This window comes from Ipomoea nil, unplaced genomic scaffold (genome assembly GCF_001879475.1).
Source record: "Ipomoea nil cultivar Tokyo-kokei standard unplaced genomic scaffold, Asagao_1.1 scaffold2845, whole genome shotgun sequence".
NCBI classification, from domain to species: Eukaryota; Viridiplantae; Streptophyta; class Magnoliopsida; order Solanales; family Convolvulaceae; genus Ipomoea; species Ipomoea nil.
Genome location: NW_017619273.1, coordinates 2687652 through 2712080, shown reverse-complemented (window position 1 = coordinate 2712080; position 24429 = coordinate 2687652). Strand labels below are relative to the sequence as shown.

Here is a 24429-nt window from a genome sequence, read left to right as displayed (position 1 = left end):
ATGTAGTGAATATAATCAATTGATGAATTTGAATGTAAAAATTTTTACATTTGAGAAAAATAAAGACAATATAACTAATGAAAATATTTCTCTTAATTAATTTATTGATAATGAATAATTTTTTTTTACTGAATTAAGACATTGTAAGGACAATGTAGCGAATATAATCAATTAATAAATTTGAATATAAAGAATTTTTATATTGTAGAAAAATAAAGACAATATATATTCAAAAAAAAAAAAAAAAGACAATATAACTAATACAATTATTTCTCTTATTTAATTTATTGATAATGAATAATTTTTTTTTGAATAAAGGCATTGTGGATACATAATTCTAAATTAAAGAAATGCATATCTATAATTTTTTGTTGTAGCTACTAAATTATTATTTATATAATTTAATAAGAGTAAAATAGAGTACTAATTATGCCAACTTTGATTGGTATGAGGTTCGAACCTAAGACCGTTTTTTTTATTATTGAAATGAATGAGTAAGTTAACAGTGAACTAACGGCAATTCTTAAAATTTTAACGGAATTAGTAACGGTGTGTGGGTATTTTAGGAAATTTTAGTGTAAAATTTAAATCTTATCAATCTTTTAATCAATCTGAGCCATTCATTTGATTAAAATCTGTGACCGCCATTTTTTTTACCCATTATAGGCCTAACTCTCTTGGGCTCTTATTAGTATAGTAGATTATAGGCCTAACTCTCTTGGGCTCTTATTAGTATAGTAGATAGTATAGTAGATATTCAGCCACTTATAAACTCTAATAGGCAACTAAGATTAATACTCAGTTTTTAGAAAAGTACTCTTTTCTGATTTGATCATTCCCACTTTTACAAGAAGATTATGTTCTCATTTGATCTTGGCGGGGCTAGCTTGGTCTAACCATGGTGATTTCATATTGCTAATTTATATTCCATTAAACGAGGCAATGCCATGCACATGGCAAATTTTACATTACTTCAACGATGAAGTGTTGGTATGTACTCAATTATTAAAAAATAAAAAATAAAAAAATTCCACATTAATTATAAGTGTATGAATACTCATTCCCATCGATAATATCAATTCCGATGCAAGTGGAATTGAAAATATTGATTATAAATTCTTCTCATTAATATTTCTTGAAAATCTCATCAAATCTTCTGATAAATATATTTGTAAACATCGACATGATCACCAACATCATCAACAATCAATTTGGGACCATGTTTTTCGATGGACCCCAAACTATTTTAGATTGGGAAGTGATGTTCATTAATATTCTTAGGCCCTCTTCACTCATTTTTTTTTATAAAAAAAAAAAATCAAATTAGTCATCGAATTATGCACAAAAATGCATGCAATTAAGTCATTCAACTTAAAAATGTAACAATTAAATCTCTGAATGGTTCCAAATTATGCAATTCAACTAAATTTAACATTTTGCTATGATTATTACGTGACAATCATTCTATTAAAAAATTATTATATTTAAATTATTTTATTAAGTTTAAATAAAATAAAATTAAAAGAAAACAAAAAAGGCACTAAAAAGAACCCTCTCCCTCCCTCTGCATCTTCATCTCCAGCCGGAGACAAATAAAATGCTTCGTCTCCAAGCCTCTTCGTCTCCCACCTAGAGACGATGTGTTTTCTTTATCTCCAAGTTCAAGATTAAGCTTTTTCTTCATCTCTAACTTGGAGATGAAAAGCTTTCTTTGCCTCCATGTAGGAGATAAAGAAAAACTCTTCGTCTCTAGGCTGAAGATGAAGATAAGGAGGCGGTGAGTTTTTTTATATTTTAAATTAGTAAAATAAATTAAAAATAATTATGTTTAATAGGATGATCGTCACGTTAGTGATAACCTAAAGAACAAAATAAATATGATCGAATTGCATAAGTTTGAATAGTTCATGGGTCTAATTGTATTTTTTTAGTTGAATTGAATGACCCGAGCGTACTTTTGTGTATAGTTTGGTGGCTAATTTGAATCTTTTTTTTTTAAAATAAGTGAGAAAAAACTACAAAAAATCAAATTTATAAATGAAAAATTCATAATTAAAGCAATGAAATTCGTAAATATTTAATTCGTAATTGTTTTAGTTTGTTCTTATAGCAAAAAAATAATAATAAATAAATAAATAAATGAAGATCGCATGTGTTTAATGTTTTCTTTTTCAATGTATAAATGAAAAACATGAGTACATAGTACTTGCAATCAATTAAGGTTTTTTTTTTTTTTTTTTTTTTTTTTTTTTTTTTTTTTTGTGAACTATTTTCCATTAGGAGAATGAAAGGTGAAATTTTTGAAAAATGGAATTCGGGAATGGTATTCTTCTTTATAACCACATTTGTACTTTTTAAATTTTAGAATTTGATTCCGGTCTAATTAGGGTTTTAATGAAAGTTATTATTCTTCAAGTTGCATTTCTATTATCCCATCGCTTCGTTAGAATGTGTACTACAATCAGATAAGCCCATAATGCGGAGCAAAGGTCATTTTATACAATCTATCGTTATACCCTGCACCACGGCGTACAGGATAGTTATGCTGTGCATCCGTATGCACCATGTATGGTGCATACGGATGCTAAAACGACGTCGTTTTATTAAAAAACGCGCATCTCCCCTTTAAAAAAAATTCAGGTTCGATTCCCAGCAACAACATTATATTGTTCATTCATTATGGAATTTAGTTCATAGATTATGAAATTATAGTTCATTGATTATGGAATTATAGTTCATCGATTATGGAATTGTAGCTCATCGATTCTGAAATTTTAGTTTATAGATTATGGAATTTTAGTTCATTCATTCTGGAATTTTTAGTTCATAGATTAGATTATGGAATTATAGTTCATCGATTATGAAATTTTAGTTCATATGTTGTTGCTGGGAATCGAACCTGATTTTTTTTTTTTTAAGGGGAGACGTGCGTTTTATTAAAACGACGTCGTTTTTTCATCCGTATGCACCATGCATGGTGCATACGGATGCACAGCATAATTTGCCCGGCGTACATTGCACTGTGCGCCCCGCGCCTTCGAAAACGACGTCGTTTTGGGAGGCGTGGTAGGGAGTTGACGTGATTATGTGTATTTGTTTATACAATTATGTGTATTTTTTTATACAGTTATGTGTGTTTGTTTATACAATTATGTGTATTTGTTTATACAATTATGTGTATTTTTTTATACAGTTATGTGAAACGACGTCGTTTTGCATCAGGGCGCACAATGCAATGCGCGCCCTGGTGCACGATATAAATTGCCCATTTTATATTTAAAAAAAAAAAATCACTATTTTAGTTCCTCAATTGTTTTCCAACTGTCAATGTAATCCCTAGCTAGTTTTCAATTTTTACTAATTTGATCCTCGAATTGTTTAAAATTCAGTCAATTAAACTCTTTGATGGGTCAAATTGACGAAATTTTAAAAATAGGAAAATAACCATTTTGGTCCGTCGGAGGGGTTTAATTGACGAAATTTTAAATAATTCGATGATCAAATTAGATAAAATTGAAAACTAGGATCTACATTGATAGTTGGGAAACAATTGAAGGACCAAAATAATAATTTTGACAATTTAATCTCGATAAATATTTATGTGGACCATAATCCATGTAGCATCATGGATCATGAATTAAAATGACGTCATATTATTTTAATTGCACTTCATTTTAATTTGACAATATACGTTTTTTAGTTTCATTTTCCACACAATCACACACTAGTTTCATTATATATGGTATCGTTGAAGTATCATTTTAATTATACTTTAGATTCATTTCATAATATACATTATTGCAAGAAGTATGTTTCTTAGTTTTATTTCCACACACACTAGTTCCATTATAGTAACGCTAAAGTATTATATTAATTACACTTCAGGTTCATTTTACAATATAATATATAAATGTTATTGTATGGGCTATATTTATTAGTTTCATTTTCCACCTATACTAATTTTATTATAATAATGCTTAAGTATCATTTTAATTACGACACTTTAGGTTTATTTGAGCATAAAAGAAGTGGAAGAATTTAAATTTTGGGAGAAAGAATTTGCAGAGAGGAGGAAGAGAGAATTTGAGAAAATTCAAGGATAATTGTGTATTAAAAATCAACATAAAGTGTGCTTACAATCTACCCCATATATATATATATATATATATATATATATATATATATATATATATATATATATATATATATTCAAATTTGGCATGTATTATTAGTAAACTAACGAAATCGACCTAGTAGCCCAACAATACATTCAAATTTGGCATAATGTATTAGCCTAAACCCAGAAGCTTAGACTTGCTAAGCATGTGTGTTAAGCAATTTTAAATGTCATTAGTATCCAAGATCCAACGCATGGAGTTGTCATCTCTACACGGCAAACAATTAGGCGTTAGCTTCACCTTGGAACCGTGACTTGATAGATTGTGTCTAACCTAACTAGACGCTGAGTATTCTAAGATAATCTTAATATATATAAATAGATCAGAAAATCAATAACTAATTATGATTTTCTGTCTTTGCATTATTATTTTTCTATTTCAGTTATTGATAATTGTATTCAAAGATTGATTAAGCAGCTGAGTCTAATCGGTCTATGTAACATATATAGTGTACAAAATAATTACAAAGACTATGACCACAAGACTTAAACCGGCAGCGCAGGTACTCATTAGCCATCACCAAGCAAGTTCCGTGCCGGGTAGACAGATCGCTGATAATATTCTAGCATATCAAGAGGTGCTTAATTAATTCTTATAGGACAAAAAGTGGTGTCAAGGGGTGGATGATTTTGTAACGACCCTGCAAGCTGGTCCAAATGGTGAAGATAAGGAGGGGAAGGGAAGAGAAGCAACGAATGAGAAAGAGAAGTCTGTAATTGATAAAGGCTGAAAGTCGAGGGACCAAAACGACGCCGTAAGAAGGGTGGTTGAAAGAGCCGTTATAATTTAAGCCATACGACGTCGTTGTGAAGGAGCCGTTGCGGTGGTTAAAAGAAGGCATCAGACGACACCGTTTTGAAGCATCTGTTATTTCCTTTTGCTGAACGAGCTCCTGGATTGAAGGGGACTGTTATGCCAGCTATTTTTCATTGATATTAGCTTTATTTTTCTGTTGCCTTAGCCTTAAAAGGGGGTGTAAACAGCAGAGAAGTTTTATGGAATGAATACAGCCCTATTTTCTTCTTCTTTCTCCTTCTATTTCTCCCCTCTACCCCAAATTCCCCATTACTAGACCGTAGATCTGGTTCTTTTACTCAAGTGCCTTACATTTGGTATCAGAGCTCGCGATGGAGGACCGTATGCGAAAGTTAGAGGCTACCGTGATTGAGCTCAACAGCAAAATTGACAACGGGATCCAGGCCACACAAGATTCAGTCACTGAGTTGAGCTCACAGATGAATACCCAGTTTGCATCCTTCAGAGATGAGATGATCAACTTACTGCGGCTGAATCGACCTGCACCTCCAGTCATGGGACACTCACCTGGGCAATCCTCAGTCCAAGGGCGAGTTCCTGAGAGTTCAGGAGGCAGGCCAGACAAGGCACCTGTGCAAGAGCCTGAACTGGAAGAATTGGACCCTGAGACAATGGCTTCTGAAGGGCCACAAGCTGAGTGGATCCCTAGGAGAAGGATAGTGGGGGGCCTCAGGCCAGGAGCAGGACAAAATTCAGACATTTACCCCCGATTTAAAAGTGAGTTTCCACCCTTTGATTACGCTAATCCTAGACAGTGGGTGCTCAGGTGTGAAAAATTCTTTGTGTTATCTCATATTCCTAGATATGATGTGATAAATCTGTTGTATGTCCACTTGAGTGGGAAGGTTGGACTGTGGTTTGAGGGGTACATTCATGGGTTGAGAGAAGGGTTCCAATGGATAGACTTTGCAGAGGCTGTGTGTAAGCGATTTGGGGATAGTGGTGTGTCACTCATGGAGGATTTTACTGCCTTTAAGCAATGGAGTGGAGTGGATGAGTATACTGATGGGTATGAGGGGTTCAAAAGCCTTTTATTGCAAGCACACCCTGGTCTCACAGAGAACTACTTCCTGGAAAACTACATTGCTAGGCTCAAGCAAAATCTAAGATGCTTTGTCAGAACTGCCAAGCCAAACAGTCTAGAAGATGCCATCTGGCTAGCCAGACAGTATGAAAAGGGGCTGAAAGGGAGTGATGGACCTAAGGCTCCCAGTTGGAACTCCAAACCTACACAAAACCCCAGAACATATAGCCCAAATACCAACCAATCTTACCCTCAGAACCCAAACCACAAACCACCCTTACAACACCAACCTACTGCCTCTAAATCACCAGAGGTCACCCAATTCAGAAACCAACTAAGAGAACAGAAGAGGTGCTTCAGGTGTTTTGAACCCTGGCAGCCTGGGCATAAGTGTAGTGGTCCTACCTTCAATATCATAGAGGGCCTGGAGAACAATGAATTGCCTAGCTTAGTGGAAGCAGAAGAGGATGGGACAATTCCTGAAGAGGCAGAAATATCATTATGTGCTGTGGTGGGTGGAGAAGGCCTAAATACTATTAAGTTGTTGGGATGTATCCAGAGGCAGCCTATTGTCATACTAGTAGACAGTGGAAGCACCCATAGCTTCCTTGATCCCCAGTTGCTTGATCACATGAGGAGGCAACCTGAGAAGGCCAAAGCCTTGGAAGTCACAGTGGCAAATGGTGATAAGGTGATTAGTGATTCAGTTTGCCCCAATCTGAGTTGGCAGATACAACAAGAAAGTTTTACAAAAGATTTCAGGTTATTGAGACTTGGGGGTTGTGATATGGTGCTTGGTATGGATTGGGTGGATCTGTTTGCCCCCATTCAGCTACACACAAGGCCCCCTGGTATTTCTTTCCACAAGGATGGGAGAAAAGTTTTTCTGAAGGGATTGGCTAAGAAGGTGATTTTGAAAGCTGCCACAGACAAGCAGCTTAAGAAATGGCACAAAGAAGGAGTGCAAGGCTTCCTTGTGCAATGTTGCACTGTGACAACCTACAACTTACCCTCCAAATCAGCCACCAATATCACTGAACCACAACCTAAGTTTCCTGAGCTCAGCAGTTTACTCTCAGAGTTCCAAGACCTATTCCAAGAACCAAAAACCCTACCACCCAAGAGAGCCTTAGACCATACTATCACCCTCATACATGGAGCTAAGCCTGTTAATGTGGGGCCTTATAGGTATTCTTTTGATCAAAAGAATACCATTGAGAAAATGGTTGATGAAATGTTGGCTGCTGGGGTGGTTACCCCTAGCTCTTCTTGCTTTGCATCCCCAGTCCTACTTGTCCCCAAGAAAGATAGCTCATGGAGGTTTTGTATAGATTACAGAGCACTTAACAATATCACAGTGAAGAATAAGTTCCCTATTCCACTAGTGGAAGACCTTTTCTCAGAATTGTCTGGAGCCAACTGTTTTTCTAAGCTGGATCTCAGGTCAGGGTACCATCAGGTTAGGATGAAGGAAGGGGAGGAATTCAAAACAGCATTTAGGACTCATCAGGGGCTCTATGAGTTCAAGGTGATGCCATTTGGGCTCACCAATGCACCAGCTACCTTTCAAGCCCTAATGAACTCAGTATTCAAACCATTGTTGAGGAAATTTGTGTTGGTTTTCTTTGATGATATACTGGTCTACAGTCCTAGCTGGGAAGTCCATTGGCAGCACCTAAGAGAGGTCCTTCTAACCATGAGACAGCATCAACTTCTAGCCAAAATGAGTAAGTGCTCATTTGCACAAACTCAAGTGGAATACTTAGGGCACATCATCTCCCAGGAAGGCTTGCAGACTGATCCTACTAAATTGGAAGCTGTGGCAGCTTGGCCTAGACCTAAGACTGTCAAGGCCTTGAGGGGTTTCCTAGGCCTTACAGGCTACTACAGAAGGTTTATAAGAGCCTATGGGGTGTTGAGCAAACCCTTAACAGAGATGTTAAAGAATGATGGATTTAAATGGGGTCCAAAGTCTGATCAAGCTTTTGAGCAACTCAAGTCTGCTTTGTGTAATTCCCCAGTTCTAGCATTGCCTAACTTTCAGAAAGACTTCATAGTGGAAGCTGATGCAAGCCATAAAGGGATGGGGGCTGTGCTAGTCCAAGAGGGGAAGCCTATAGCCTTTTTCAGCAAAGCATTTGGGGAGAAACACCTTGGGCTGTCTATCTATGAAAAGGAATACCTTTCCATTATAAATGTTGTGGATAGATGGAGACCATACTTGTTAGAAAGGCACTTTGCTATCAAAACTGATCACCATAGCCTTCAGTTTCTCTTAGAACAAAAGATTACTACTGCCCTACAACAGAAAGGATTATCTAAGCTTCTAGGGCTGGACTACTCCATCCAGTACAAGAGAGGGGCAGATAACCAAGTAGCTGATGCCCTATCCAGAAGGGACTATGATGAAGGTCCAGTTTTGAATGCAATCTCCGTAGTACAACCTCAGTGGTTAGAAGAGGTTCTCAATAGTTACACAGGGGACACTTGGGCTTCCACTAATCTGACTGCTGCCCTAATTGACCCTACAGACACTACCATTACAGTCACTAGTGGGCTCTTAAGATATAAAGGCAGGCTTTATATTGGCTCCAATGGAACCTTGAGGAAGGAATTGATGTTGAAACTGCATGAATCTGCCATTGGGGGACACTCTGGTCAAACAGGTACATACCAAAGAATGAAGGCACTCTTCTATTGGAAGGGGTTGAAGAGAGATGTGATTGAGTTGGTTAGGACATGTGACACCTGCCAAAGGTGCAAACATGAGAATGTGGCCAATCCTGGTCTTCTACAACCCTTAAACATCCCAGAAGAAGCTTGGCAAAGCATTTCCATGGACTTCATAGAGGGTTTGCCACTGTCCAAGCAGAAAAATGTCATCTTAGTGGTGGTTGATAGATTGACAAAATATGCACACTTCATTGCAGTATCTCACCCTTACACTGCTGAAATTATTGCTAATCTCTTTATGGAAAATATATACAGATTACATGGGCTTCCTAGGAGTATCATCTCAGACAGAGACAAGGTATTCACCAGTAGGTTTTGGCAGGCTCTATTTAAGAATATGCAGGTCCAATTAAATCTTTCCACAGCCTATCACCCCCAAACTGATGGCCAAACAGAAAGGGTCAATCAGTGCTTGGAAAGTTACCTGAGGTGCATGGCTTTTCAAAAACCTGCTAGCTGGGGAAAGTGGCTTCACCTTGCAGAATGGTGGTACAACACCAACTACCATTCTGCCTTGAAATGCACCCCATTCCAGGCCCTCTATGGGTATACTCCCCCAGCTCTAGTCTGCAATGCAATCCACAAGGATGATGAGTCCAGTTGGCTGATTGAAAGAAATGCTGTGTTGGCCACTCTTAAGGAGAATCTGAAACAAGCCCATAATAGGATGAAAGTTCAGGCAGATAAGGGTAGAAGTGAAAGGATCCTCATGGTGGGAGATTGGGTTTATTTGAAGGTACAACCCTATAGACAGGTCTCTTTAGCAGTCAGGAGCAACCTCAAATTGGCTTCTAAATACTATGGGCCCTACAAGGTCATTGAGAAGGTGGGGGCAGTAGCATATAAGTTGCAATTACCTGCAGGAGCACAATTGCATCCAGTGTTTCATGTTTCCCAATTGAAGAAAAGGGTGGGGGAAGGCACAGTGGTGCAGCTCGACCCTCCAGTACTGGACAAGGATGGGCAATTGTTGACTGAACCTGTCGCAGTATTGGGCAAGAGATTAGTGGAGAGAAACAACCAGGCTGTTACACAACTTCTGGTACAGTGGGCTAATCTCCCTGACTCTGCTGCAACCTGGGAAGATTATTACCACTTGAAGAGCCAATTTCCTTCTTTTGATCCTTGGGGACAAGGATCGTCTAGTGGGGGAGGTGATGTAACGACCCTGCAAGCTGGTCCAAATGGTGAAGATAAGGAGGGGAAGGGAAGAGAAGCAACGAATGAGAAAGAGAAGTCTGTAATTGATAAAGGCTGAAAGTCGAGGGACCAAAACGACGCCGTAAGAAGGGTGGTTGAAAGAGCCGTTATAATTTAAGCCATACGACGTCGTTGTGAAGGAGCCGTTGCGGTGGTTAAAAGAAGGCATCAGACGACACCGTTTTGAAGCATCTGTTATTTCCTTTTGCTGAACGAGCTCCTGGATTGAAGGGGACTGTTATGCCAGCTATTTTTCATTGATATTAGCTTTATTTTTCTGTTGCCTTAGCCTTAAAAGGGGGTGTAAACAGCAGAGAAGTTTTATGGAATGAATACAGCCCTATTTTCTTCTTCTTTCTCCTTCTATTTCTCCCCTCTACCCCAAATTCCCCATTACTAGACCGTAGATCTGGTTCTTTTACTCAAGTGCCTTACAGATTTTAAAAATAGATTTTGAGAAAACCTACGATAGGCTATCTTGGAGTTTTTTAAGTTCGACCTTGGAGCATGTTGGTTTTAATCAAACTTGGATAAGAAATATAATGGCTTGCGTGTCTACTTCAAGGTTGGCTATTCAGTGCAACGGTAAGAAATATGAATGGTTTAGACCATCTCAGGGGATACGTCAATGAGACCCCATCTCTCCCCCCTTGTTTGTGCTACGTATAGAAAGACTTAACCAGTTCATCAACGAGAAAGTTAAATTGGGAGATTGGAAAGGAATTAGGATTACTAAGTGTTAGTTGGTCTCATATAGGGATTAGGAATATGTGTTTGTCTCATATTAGGAATAAGAGTGAAGCAAGTAGACCCATTGTATAGGGATGCCTATAAATATATTGGTTGTATCCCTAAGGGGTCGTATCAGATCACCACCATAACCATCACTATGAATTAAAGAATAGTTTCACTCATGTGGACGTAGGCACTTTGCCGAACCACGTAAATCTTGTCTTCTTTACTTTTCTGTCATTATTAGTGTTTCTTGTTCTTGTTAATCTCAACAAATTGGTATTAGAGCACTGTTGAGATGACAAGTTCAAGTACAAAATTCGAGGTATCAAAGTTTGATGGTACATGGAATTTTGGGTTATGGCAGTCTAGGGTAAAAGATTTGTTGGCACACCAGGGCCTTCTGAAAACCTTGAAGATGGAAAAGCCAGCTAATTTGAGAGAGGCTGATTGGAGAGAGTTGAAGAAGCAGGAAGCTACGGACGTGGTACATGTTGATGACTCTTATTATAGTGAAGGTGACGTTCTAGCAGTAACTAGTGACAAGATCAAACAGTGTTTGGATTTGTTGGGTGTTTCTAGATGCTAGATGAGAAGGTGGTGAGGGGCGCTGTAGTGTTGGGCAGCGCGGATACCAGGAGTGGTCGTGGACCTGGTATGGGCCGGGTTTGGCATGAGTCAAGGCTGGTGTGATAGATTGCTTGGGACGAAGAAGTTTGTGAACATGCACGGGGAAACGTTTGATGGTGCGTGTTACTCACGCGATTGCTGGTTAGTGGAGCATTGGGCAAGGCACACGGGTTTAGTGTGACTTTTCAGGGGCGCTTTTGTGTTGGGGCAGCGTGGATACCAGGAGGGGACATGGACCTGGTATGGGCTAGATGCAGAAGGTTAGCTGAATGGGACAGTTAGCATTAGTCGTGGCTGGTATAACAAGTCGATGGTTGAGGGCGAATGACTTGGGACAAAGCGGTTCGCGTACATGCATTGAGAAACGTTTGATGCTGCATGATGCATGTGGCTGGCTAGTTGGGATGAGCATGGTTGTTCCTACCCATGTGTATATGTAAGATAAGTCTTTTCTCCTAAAGGGCATATTTGTGAAGGTAGAGATGGTGATAAGCGTAAAAAACACTTGTTTTATAGAGACATTCAATGGCTGTTTTGAGCAGGATTTGCTTGATTATGCTTAGTTTTGAGACCGTTTAAGCTTTTTTGCTATAATTTACAAATAGAGCACTTCATTTTTAGACATTCCATTCTTAGATTAGAGAGTAGAGGGTAGAGAGAAGAAGGAAGGAGCACTTGGATTGAAGATCTTGTATTTTTGAAGATTTGATTGCTTTCTATTGGTACAATCTTTCCTTATCTTTTTACCTTGCTTTATAAACTTGATTTCTATTTGCTTGCAATTGATCCATGATAGAACTAGGGTTTCTTGCTTTTATTATGCAGTAGCTAGATTACTTGGTTGAGTTGGGATCTAGGTTCTATGATTTTGGGATTGTTGCTTGATTGATGAAGTGGTTGTTGATATGAATGCATCTTGTGTGTTGAACTTGTCTTGTCTAGACTTTGTCTATTTGATGGCCACAATTGGACATAGGTTAGGGTGGAGATTGGTGTAAGAGATTGACATATCTCCATAGCCCCGGAAGTTTAGCATCCCCGCCCTACGATCCGAGAGGGCTAGGTCTGGGAGGGGTGGTAGACAAGGTGTTCGATGAAATGCCTCCACCGACGTAGGTAGATGGAGAGACTAGGCTTGTCGTAGCTTAGTGATGTGCCGTGACCCTCACATTGATTCCTTTCATTTCGGCAACTCAATTGCTCTTTCTAGAGTAGAGTGTCCCAATATCGTGGAACCAATGAGACCGACTCAACCCACACTTCCTTTGTGAGTTCCTTTAAGTTTCCCTTTGGTGTTAAGTGTCATGTTTGCTAAGTTTCAAAGCCTAGTATCTTACCTTGTAGAATTTCACGAGTAGAGCACTCTAATCAATCCCAATTTGTCATCCTTGAGAACGACAATCCAGGAAATTCCATTTCCCAACCTACTTTCCACCCCATGCAAACTACAAACCCTATCAGATGGTGAGATAAGTCTTTTCTCTTAAAGGGCATATTCGCCAATGTGTAGATTTATTGAGTTATATTTTTCTCCTAAAGAGCATATTCGACAAGGTGGAGATTGTTGAGTTTGTCTCATATAGGGATTAGGAATATGTGTTTGTCTCATACTAGGAATATGAGTGAAGCAGGTAGACCCATTGTATAGGGATGCCTATAAATATATTGGTTGTATCCCTAAGGGGTCATTTTAGATCGCCAACATAACCATCACTATGAATTGAAGAATAGTTTCACTCCTGTGGACGTAGGCGCTTTGCTGAACCACGTAAATCTTGTCTTCTTTACTTTTCTACCAATATTATTGTTTCTTGTTCTTGTTAATCTCAACACTAAGAAAGGTCCAGAGGTATCACATTTGTTTTTTTGCCAACGACATGCTTTTATTTGGTGAAGCTTCAATGAACCAGACTCTAGTTATATATGAAGGAATGCCTTGATATTTTTTTGTAGCCATTCGGGACAGAAAGTCAATTATCAGAAGTCCCTTATTTGTCGTTTCTCTAAGAATACAGCTATGTTAGCTCAAATGTCTATTGCTGAAGCACTGCAAATACCTATGACAGATAACTTAGGAGTTTATTTGGGTGTGTTATCTCTTCATGGCAGATTGAAGAGGGAAACTTATTCGGGGTTAATCTCGAAGGTGCAAAATAAGCTCACAGGGTGGAAGATGCGATCCCCCTCTCTAGCTGGCAGAAGAACCTTGGGCGCAATCAGTGCTTACTGCCATCCCTGTTTATACGATGTAATCCACCCCTCTCCCAATAGGTGTGATTTCGAAAATTGAAAAAGTAATTAGGGACTTCATCTGGGGTTCCACCAGGGATGCAAGAAAGTGTAATTTGGTTGCTTGGGATACTATCACTCAGGCAAAAGAGCATGATGGTCTGGAATTCGGAAACTCGGTACAATGAACCAAGCCTTCTTCATCAAGCTCGTTTGGAGGCTACACTCCCAGGAGGACAGCCTTTGGTGCATGATTATGAAGTCTAAATATATGAATCATAATAGTAATCCTCAGACTTGGCAACCAAAGCACGAATGTTCAAACACATGGAAAGGGATTCTTGGCGCCACTTCCACTATGTTGAAAGGTCTGCGGAAATATGTCAAGAACGGGAAATCAACTCTGTTCTGGTTGGATTCTTGGCTCGGCCACCGACCTTTAGCGGACCCACTCCATTCACACTTACCACTTCTGGAACTGTATGCGATAGTGGCATATTATTGGGGTGCAAACTCAGGATGGAAATGGTTCCGCTTAACGAACTTGCTTCCGACTGATACTCTGAATCGTTTAGCCGCCTTTGTTTTATACACGATGACAATCAGGAGGATGCTGTGGGATGGGTGGACGAGAACTCCGATAAGTTTTCAATAAAGACAGCTTACAAACTGATCATGGGTGATTGTGAAGCAGATGACATGCATGGTTGGAGTGCTATATATGGAAACTTAAGGTCCCTAGCCGAGTTCAAGTATTTTAATGGCTTGCAAGGCATGAAAGACTAATGATGAATGCCAAAAGAATTAGACAGGGGTTTACTGTAAATGGAAACTGCAATCTCTGCTACGGTCTCATTGAATCTACAGAGCATATTCTTCGCTATTGCCCTAAGGCTAGAGAATTATGGGAGCACCTTCTTCCTAATATGCTTCGAAATTCTCAGAACCTTTCTTTAACAGGTTGGCTAGACGCCGGAATTAATGGGTTCCACGATAGCAATCGTAAACAGAAACTGAGTTTCACCTTTGCTGTAGTCACATGGTGGCTGTGGAAGTGGAGAAATGATAGAGTGTTTAACACTAGAGACAATGAGCTGAGATTTAAGGTCTACTGGATCTAAAATCAGGTTTCGGAGATCAATTCCGCGTTCAAAAAGATGGTAGGACCAGCCTCCCAGTTGCCTAACAGAACTTGGAGGTTTATTAATTGGTTGAAACCACCAATGGGGTGGATCAAAAGTTTCATGCACAAAACGGGTGTGTGCGCGGCTGAGACGACTGAGGCTTGGGGTTTAATGAAAGGCATTCGGTTAGCCATTCTGTTAGGTAGTAAGAAAACAATCTTTGAATGTGATTCTAGCTCTATAATTGATGCCATCGGTCCAGGATTAAGAGTCAATAATTTGGTGGACAACATTCTGCATGCTTGTAGATGTGAGCTTAGGAATGTTGGCGAATGGAATTTGGTGCTAACTGCAAGAGAACAGAATCAGGCTGCAGACTTTCCTGCTAGATGCGCCCATTTTCACTCGAACTCTTGCGTCCTAGACGACCCTCCCGATGACCTCATGCAGATTTTAGTGGATGATCGAGGTGGTGTTCCTGCTAGTCGTCTCTGTGTAGAGTAATTCCTTTTTTCTTTTTCTTTCCTGATGTCCCCCTTCCATTAGATATTAAAAAAAAAAACATTTTATTATAATTTTTTCATTTTTATTCTAATATATCAAATTAATTAAATCAACTACAGACAGGGATAGATCCATAATGAGGGCAGTTGCCCCACCCCCCCCCCCCCCACCCCCTCCCCCTCCCATCATAGTAGCCCCTTGTGCACACGCACGCGCACGCGCACGCGCGCACACACACACACACTCACATATAAGACAGATCAGGTGTAGATGTTTCCTTAGGTGAAAAATAAAGTTTAATCTCATCCATTGATTTAGTCTAAATCAATGGTCTATAATGAAAATATCTTAAAAGTGAACGTGGTGGCATTATGATAATTTTATGTAAGTAAATTTTTTTGTCTTTCAGTGCTTTTTTTCCTTCTTGTAGAGTACAATGTTGTACCATTTATAGCACACTGAAGTGCTTTTCAAGGCACACTGATGTGTTTTTCACTTTTTCAGTGCACATTGTTGAGCATTCTAGAGCACATTGTTGAGACTTCTAGAGCATATTGTTGTGTCTTCCAAAGCATATTGTTGTGCCTTCCAAAGTACATTGTTGAGCCTTTTAGGACACATTGTTGTGTTTTCCAATGTACATTGTTGTGCCTTTCATGAGATAATTTTGTGTCTTCCATGATTTGAACATAATGCAAAGATAGTAAATCAGATATGGTTTAATTTACTGTAGGTCAGTAGATGGCATCGTGTAGATTAGAAGTGCTTTTTTTTTTAGCCATTGATCAAGACAGATCAAAGGCTCATATTTCTCCTTACTTTTGCATCTGAGACCTTCTACGCAACATAAGCATATATATATATATATATATATATATATATATATATATATATATATATATATATATATATATACTAGTTTTTTCGACGCGCTTTGCGCGAAAACTTGTGCCCAATATTTAAACTAAATTAGTAAATCATTTTGAAATAGATAAAATGAATTTGTAAATTTTTTTTTTTTTTTTTTTTGAGTTGACGAAGTTTCATAAATATTCACGTATAATTTATTTTGTCTGTAATTTTAAGTAAAGGTACTCAATGTTATATTACATCTATTTTCTCTTTATGTTATTTAGTTAACATGTATCTTCCATTGTTTCCAATACATAAAGTATGTTGCTTATTGGTCCTATAAGATTTCAAAATGAAAGTGACAAATGTTGTAATAGTAGTTGTTTTGATTGAGAGTACCATTTTTGTTACATGTAAAATGACATATTTTACGAAGAAAGCATATTGATGTAATTAAGGCAATTGCAAATAAAATTTGTTTAAATGTATTTTTCTTCCAGTTAGAGATATATCCCTTCTAAATTCATATTGTCGTAGTAAAATCCAATATTATGTGAGCGGATCATATCTTGTATCCAAACCTAAATAAAGTCATGTGTTAACTTACCATTAGCAAACATTTAAGAACATATGCACTATAAAAATTACATTTAAGAAGTTTTGTAGTACTATTATAATTATTCATAGATATGAACCTATTGAATTGAGTAAAAGATAGTCTCTCAAAAATTTGACGAAAAAGTAGAATTTGTCATTTTGTGTAGGTTTTTCATTGAAACCTAATAGAAGAATTAACACTATCAATTAGAAAAAATTGAACGACCAGCCTAATACAAGTTAATTAAAGTTTGCAAAGATGTAATTAATTTAGATTTTCAATTTCATAATATATTATTTTTAAAAATAATTTTGTAATAAAAATTACAGTAGTAAATGGTTGTACAAAATTTCTATATACTTTTGCAAAATTTAAAAGATTGAAAATAAATTCAATTAAAATTTATAAGATATTAAAGAAATTTTTAATACAAGATATTGAGTATTTCACTCTACTTGGGAAATTTGAATATATCCCGCCACCCAAATTCAAATATATCCCGCCAACTACCAAAGAGTTGTTGGCGTGTTTGAATGCAAAGCAAAGAATCAAACAAAAATGGCTTGGATTTGGAATCTTGTATTCCTCAAGTGCAGTTCAGTGGTGTCCTTTCAGGTACCACTTTCATGGAAGGAAATGAAGCTTTCTCTTTACTGCTACTACATGATGAAGAACACATGCATTTATATTTGTCAATGAAATGAAATGGGGGGGGGGGGGGGGATCTATTCTAGCACATTCATTATCAGCAATTCAGCATCAAGGGAGGGCAAACTGGCACTTCAGCACAACTTTGGTTCCACAATTGGGTTCATTCAATTACATTCGCAATACAAAATATAAATAATATTAACATTTAAGACAAGACACTACATGCTCATCACGATATGATAATCATATACTTCAAATGTCATTCAATGGATTTCCATTTTATAGCAGCACTGTAGCATTAATCCTTTATGATTCTCTCACTTTTAAAAAAAAAAAAAATTTAAGACTAATAAGTATGTAAGAGTTCATATGCAGCCCTCTAACAAATTGATATTGATTTTAATTCCAGCCAACTTGTTAACATTTAGACATGCTCTACACCAGCCTTCTCCCATTTATGTCCTTTTGGATAAAATGTCCAGACCTCATAAATTTATTACTCCATATTTGAAATTGAATACACAAAGAAGAATAAAAAAAAAAAAAAAAAAAAAAAAAAAAAAAAAAAACCTGAAACCTGATCTGTACCACACTATCTTTTTGGGAATCAACAAACTAAATAAGCCAGTAACAATAAGCAAATGAATCCAAGGTTCAGGTGAAGCATCATGCTTCAATACATATGATCAATCTATACACCCAAATACTTGAACCTGAAAACATAACACCATGGAACTATGGAAGCTATAAGTAGAGCAATATCACATATGGTGACTGAAATCGCCTAAAATGTTATGATAGCATATATATACTATCATTATGAATACATAAACTATGTAATGTAATTATAATAAAATAAGGCTTCCTAAATAATCATGGGCTCGGCATGTATCACTATCATTCTAAATATAATCATTTGACTAAATGGAAAAATACTACCTAATGATCTATTCTAGCACATTCATTTTCTGCATCCAGGGAGGACATATAGACTGACACTTTAGCTTTGATTCCACAATTGGGTTCATTCAATTACATTCACAATTCAGTAAAAAATTGACATAAGATAGCCTCAAACACAAAATGACAAACCTCATCTAGTAGTCAAGCCATTTCCAGTGACAAGTATTTCGGCTTGGGTTTAAAGTTAAAACTACAAAGAAAACAATGGGATAAGTTCAAACTATAGTGCATAGAGTTAACTAAAAAAATTTATGTTCCATTTTACTAACTTGCTATACAAAATTATAGATTTTATCAGTTCTATTTACTCATTTCAATCAAAATTCTAAATGTGCCGAAGTATAGAACAAGATGCAACTTGAAGAAATGAAGAATCCATCAACTATGACAATAAATTGATGCACCCAGAAAGAAAAATATACACACAGACATATATATACAATAACAACGCCTATCATGGTGTTAACTGCAATCAATAGTTGAGTAATTGAGTAATATATGAATGATGTTACTCCGTATATAAACTCAACAGTCAAAACTAAAAATTTATAATTTTTTTTCAAGTCAATTACAGTATTTAGAGAATGGATTTGGGAGCTTATAAGCAATAAGACAGTTGTTTTCTCATGGTACATCACATACAACCATAATTTTCCACAAATCACCTAATGTCAATAATTGATGATAACATCAATGAAAGGCAACAATAAATACTGACACCGCCTGTGAACCTCCTATTAACATGGTATACAAATTCATTATGTATACAACCAACAATTGCTATCTCATACCAGTGCATCCAGTAGAAACAGGTGGGAGAAAAACAATTCAAAAAACTTTTGCAATTAGATAATAAAATAAAATAGAATTTGTAGTGATTTCACTGTGCATTTGAGTGTTTAAATAGCTACAGAGTTCCTAACGCCCAACGCCCAACAATATTTCAGAACAAAATAAGGTAAATGGATTGAAAAAGAAATACTTAATTGTAGGAATTGCTTTCAATCAATTAAAAAATTAAATTAAATATTATCTCTCTGTCTCTCGATCCTGCGTTGAACTTAAGGAAAAAAATAATATAAGGAAGAAGGAAGCAGTGATTAATAAAAAATAAATTAATATTGAGATTCCATTATAATGTATTTCTTTGAATTCAATCAATTATATAATGAAGAATTCAAATAAATACATTATATTTTTAGAATATTAATAAATTTACCTCGGATTAAACTTGAAAGAAAGAAGGCAGCAATGATTCCATTTAAACATTGAGGCGTAATCCATGTTCATATCCATCCAATCCCGTTGATTGCTTCAATTCTTATTCTTTTCTCGATCTTGTTTTTAGCGTATTAGCTCTCATGGAAGGAAGGTCCGCGATTCCAGCTGTTGAGAAGGTAGGGAAGAAGATTGTAATAGTTGATTGCAGATCCGTGATATGAAAGATGAGAAGAAGAATGATTGGAGGAATAAAATGGAGATTGGAGGAATAAGCGGACGAAAACCTACGAAAGGGGGAGTCGATTAAAATTAATGGAGGAATAAAGACAATTCCCTACTGTATAATATTTAACGGCAGTTAACCCTACTTAACACTAACAGAATATGTTTGGACATTTTTGACAATAAAAATATAATGTACAACATTAATAACACAATGTACAAGAAAGTAAGCAATTCAAATACAGACAAAAACCAGGGATATAACTATCATTGAAACTTATTTTGTTTTTAGATTTTATATATATATATACATACACACACACATATAAGTAATCAAAAGACGAGTTAGGTAAGATTGTTAGTTATGTCCTTACACTAGTACAGATCTGGTCATTTGCTACTGTTGTAAATGACATTTAGCTACTGTTGTACAACAGTCGCAGATACCAGCGTCACAAAAAGCCTCGGACATTACGCGACTGTTGTGGAACAGTGGCGAATTGGGTATTAATTCGCGACTGTTCTTGATGTCAAATAGTCGCGGATTGTATTTTTATTTATTTTTCATTTTCTTTATTCAGTGGTCATCCGCGACTGTTTTATGATAGAAACAGTCGCGGAATGTTTTCATTTTAATATATATCCGCGACTGTTCTAGAGGAAGAACAGTCGCGGATTTTTTTTTTAATTTTAATTATTTAATTTATTTTTGTGTAATCCACTATTTTTTTAATAATTCTTGTACCTGTTACAGTTAAAAGTCCTACACAACACAATTTATCTATCAATACACTACTTTATATCACCACATTTTAATATCATAGAACCACAATACTTTTAACACAAAACAATCATCAATACTTTAACAAAATGCACTTGAACACAATACTATCATCAAAACACAATACTACTTTATATCCTCGATTACACTTTAATATAATAATATCATCAAAACATGCACAAAACAATACTATCATCAAAACAAAACTATTTATCAATAAAACAAAAGTTACACGCACTCCGAAAAGAAGTATTTTGCCCATTGCTCCCGAATCTCATTTATGTCATTGATGGAGTACGGACTATCGCTTTCAAATGCCTACAAAAAAATTTAAGTAATCAAATTTATGTTAATTAATAAAATATAACTTAACTGTACTATACATAGTTGCATTTAAATTCACTTACCTTATCCAAATCATCAATAGATGAATATTTTGTCACGATACCAAACATGTATCGCATGACATAATATCCACACTCATAATCTCCAGGTTGTATCGGGCACTACAAAATACATATATATATTATTAATTTAAGCAATTTATTGTTATTCATATTATCACACTAATTAAAACTTAAATTCAATTTCTATACATACTTTGCATGAAACCATTGGTTAGTTTGATGATAACCATTGGCTTCCTCGACTATTGTGTCATTGCCACATTCAGAATAACCATTGGTTAGTTTGAGACATGAAACAGTGCCAATTTCTTTAAATTTTATCACATGAATGAATGCACATGACAAGACATTGGAAGTTAATCCACTAGAAGATGGTAGAGTCTTCTATATTACTATCAAGAAAAGATGATAACTACACCAATCTTAGGTTTATAACAAAGCCTGGCAGATGGTAAATTTTAGAATCACTCTAGTGGATTAACTTCCAATGTCTTGGTTCTCTAAGATTTTTTTAAACCAATAACAATCCAAAGCAGGATATGTGGGCTGCTCTGAAGCTTATGTTGAATGGAAACTGATTCTGCTTCAGAATATAATGCGATTTTTCAATAAACATTAGGTGCTGGGCAGTGTAAAATCACTTTGAATGTAAATACATGCCTGGTAAATTTTCCCAGTAGTTATATTGTTGTCCCACGTCAGCTTATTATCTAGGAATGCTCATAGTTCCCAAGATCTAGATCCACCTAAAAGAAACACCAAGTCAAAGTTAAGTTGACATCAAAGAAAAAACATTACTTTAAAATCCCTCCAGTTAATTTCCCTATACAAGGAAGCAGAAAACAGAATGTATAACTGTTGACCAGTAACTCCACCAGAAAAAGAAGAGATTGATATGAACTCATGTTTTAACTACACTACAAAAACAATTTTAATAGTGTCAATTTGACAAAAGCCTTATATAATAGCCCAGATTCTCATTAATAATCTTGGTAGGATAAACTGTAATAATGAGTGGTGATAATCTTGGTAGGATAAACTGTAATAATGTTACCCCTACCAGAGGTTTCCATTTCATATATGCATGCATGTACTTTAATTATATTCTGCTTATCTTAACTTGTGAGGCAGCTAGCATTCACTGCACTGAAATGAAATAGAATAATGTAAAAGATAAAAGCAGATAGATGAGATCCCATTGCAGATTGCACAAGAACAGAATTGAAGCTTGGCTTGGCTTGCCCCTTCACTTTTAATTCCTGATAGATCCTTAAAGCTAAGGGCTTTAAGTATAGTATCTGATTTTGCCATTTCATTTGCTGAACACCACAACTCTTTTACACCTCAAAAGCCTTCATTCATCAACAAATGAGTTCATATCAATCTCTTCTTTTTTCTTACCTTTTTCTCAACTCTTATTACTATGAATTTAATAATAATTATTACTATTATTATTATTATTATTATTATTATTATAATACCCCTTGAAGAAGCAAAATGCCAAAAAGGCAACCTGAAATAGAGAAGTAAAGAAAAACCAAGGATGACTAGCAATATAAAATCAACCAACTCTCATCACTAGAACTATCCTCTAAAAGAATGATTGCCATGTGAAATAGATAGAAGGGTTTGATGGAATGGACTGGCCTAAGGAAGTGAAATAGATAGAAGGGTTTGATGGAATGGACTGGCCTAAGGAAGTGCATAAGAAATTACCTACAATATGTCAAACTAAGAAATGGTCTCCATGTGTTTAAAACTACTCACTGTTTTTTTTTCTTTTTTTTTTCCTGCAATGTAAGGTCTTTTTTACTGCATTTCTATTCATAAACAATGGAATTCTCAAATTTTGTAATTTTTGACACACAAGCATACTTAAGATTGTACCATGTACTCACGAAGACACCAAGACACCTTCACCTTGAAGGTGTAGTGCAAAGTACTACTTATATGTCCAATTCTGTAGTAGTGTAAACTCCTAGGATCTTCAACATCAATCTTCAATCTTCCACCTACCTGCAAAACAATTAAATGGCTTGATCTCTACATATGTAGATCCACCAAACAAAAGCTGCACAATATTTCTACTGCCAGTACCCTCAACAAGCTGTAACCCTCAGAGACTGCCCAGCTAGCAGCCCATCATTGGGTTAAAGTATCCGAGTGCCATGATGAAGGTCTCAGCTGGACAGCTTCATAAACCAAACATCCTAATCCTAGCAAACAAGCCCCAGCTTCTCAGTTTTCTAGGCAAGTTCACCAAGTTCTTTTACCCCTCAAGATTGCCAAGCCAAACAACTTATCATTGGGGTTTATTATTACTTTAACATTAAATACAACACCCCTCAACTGAATATCCTTAGGGTGTTCTTCCAATAACCAAAACTATCCACCTAACTTATATCCCCCTCATATCCATTTTTCAACTCACTTCCTATTCATTCTTTTTTTCACTCAGCTTTTTAAACTGACCTCCTTATAACACCTTTTCTTTTCATCATCTTTTTTTCCAAATGGCCAACAAAGAGACCCTTTTTAAGGCAGCTTTATGGACTTATCTTAAAAAATGAATAAATACAGTTAATATTCCGTAGAAACATAAAGTTAATATTCACGGATCAATCTACATTTTGGTTTTAATAACACTAGTTAGATGAAGTTTATTAACAAAACTCTACAGTCTTCAGAGACTATAGGCTGGATCAATGGAAAATCACAAGAACACCTCAAATTGACATGGATTTAATCAAACTGGGATCTAATAAAAAGCAATTATGCATAAAGAAACACACTTGAGAGATAGAAATGCACTCACCAAGCATATACCAAAAAGGGCTCTAGTATTTTTGCCACCAGTTAAGTCTACAGTTGATGCATAATATTTCTTGGCTGTCTGAAGATTTTCTTGTCCACCTAGCATATATAGAATCTGGTTCAGCCAAAAAGAGTCCACTCAACATTTAATTACATGGTTTAAGGAGGGGAAAACATCAAGTTCTATAGTGATTTATAATATCAGAGCAATTTATCTTCATAGAATCTGTTAAATAGGGAATTGGAAGAAGAGAAAGAAAGGCATGTCTAAGAACAAACACTTTGCACATCTAGATTATTATCTCCGTGAAGAACAAACTAACCTGGTTATTGCAGATGGACGGTGGCTGTGGCGAGCGGAGACGGTGACGGCGGCTGTGGCGAGCGGAGACGGTGACGGCGGCTGTGGCGACCGGAGACAGTGACAGACTGACAGTGGTTATGGCGGGTGGAGGCAGTGACGGTCGTCGCGTCCGCACCTGTGGCGGAGGAAATGGCGTTCAGCGGATGTGGAGGCGTTCGCCGTTGAAGATGGCTGCGGCGGCGTTCGCCGTTCGCGGGAGGAGCTGAGATCGAAAGTTTTTAATTTTCAATTCATTCGATTTGTTATTGTTGCATAAGGTGCAAGGGTAGGGTTTTTTTATTGTTTTTTGAAATGAATTTTAATTTTTTTTTTTTTTAAAAATAAATTCCGCCACTGTTTCAAAGAGAAACGGTGGCGTTTTATTTTTCTATTTCGCCACTGTTTTA

At 36.5% G+C, this 24429-nt stretch overlaps 2 protein-coding genes and 1 long non-coding RNA gene across 3 annotated transcripts; 2 read left to right on the top strand and 1 right to left on the bottom strand.

Annotated features, from left to right (window-relative positions):
* The first annotated feature begins 5305 nt into the window (after positions 1-5305).
* On the top strand, positions 5306-14328 carry LOC109159828. The gene is made up of 8 exons (XM_019307939.1): positions 5306-9991; positions 11051-11170; positions 11266-11370; positions 11503-11573; positions 13423-13584; positions 13640-13721; positions 13838-14022; positions 14118-14328. The coding sequence occupies exons 1-8, from the start codon at positions 5306-5308 to the stop codon at positions 14326-14328; spliced, it is 5622 nt and encodes a 1873-aa protein (XP_019163484.1).
* Positions 14329-14330: 2 nt separating this feature from the next.
* LOC109159827 lies at positions 14331-15170 on the top strand. The gene is made up of 2 exons (XM_019307938.1): positions 14331-14573; positions 14670-15170. Exons 1-2 carry the CDS (start codon positions 14331-14333, stop codon positions 15168-15170), a joined length of 744 nt encoding a protein of 247 aa, XP_019163483.1.
* Positions 15171-20553: 5383 nt separating this feature from the next.
* On the bottom strand, positions 20554-21103 carry LOC109160021. The gene is made up of 3 exons (XR_002050670.1): positions 21059-21103; positions 20866-20964; positions 20554-20776 (listed from the first exon to the last, which is right to left on the bottom strand). It is a non-coding gene; the product is annotated as an uncharacterized LOC109160021 (long non-coding RNA).
* Positions 21104-24429: the final 3326 nt, after the last annotated feature.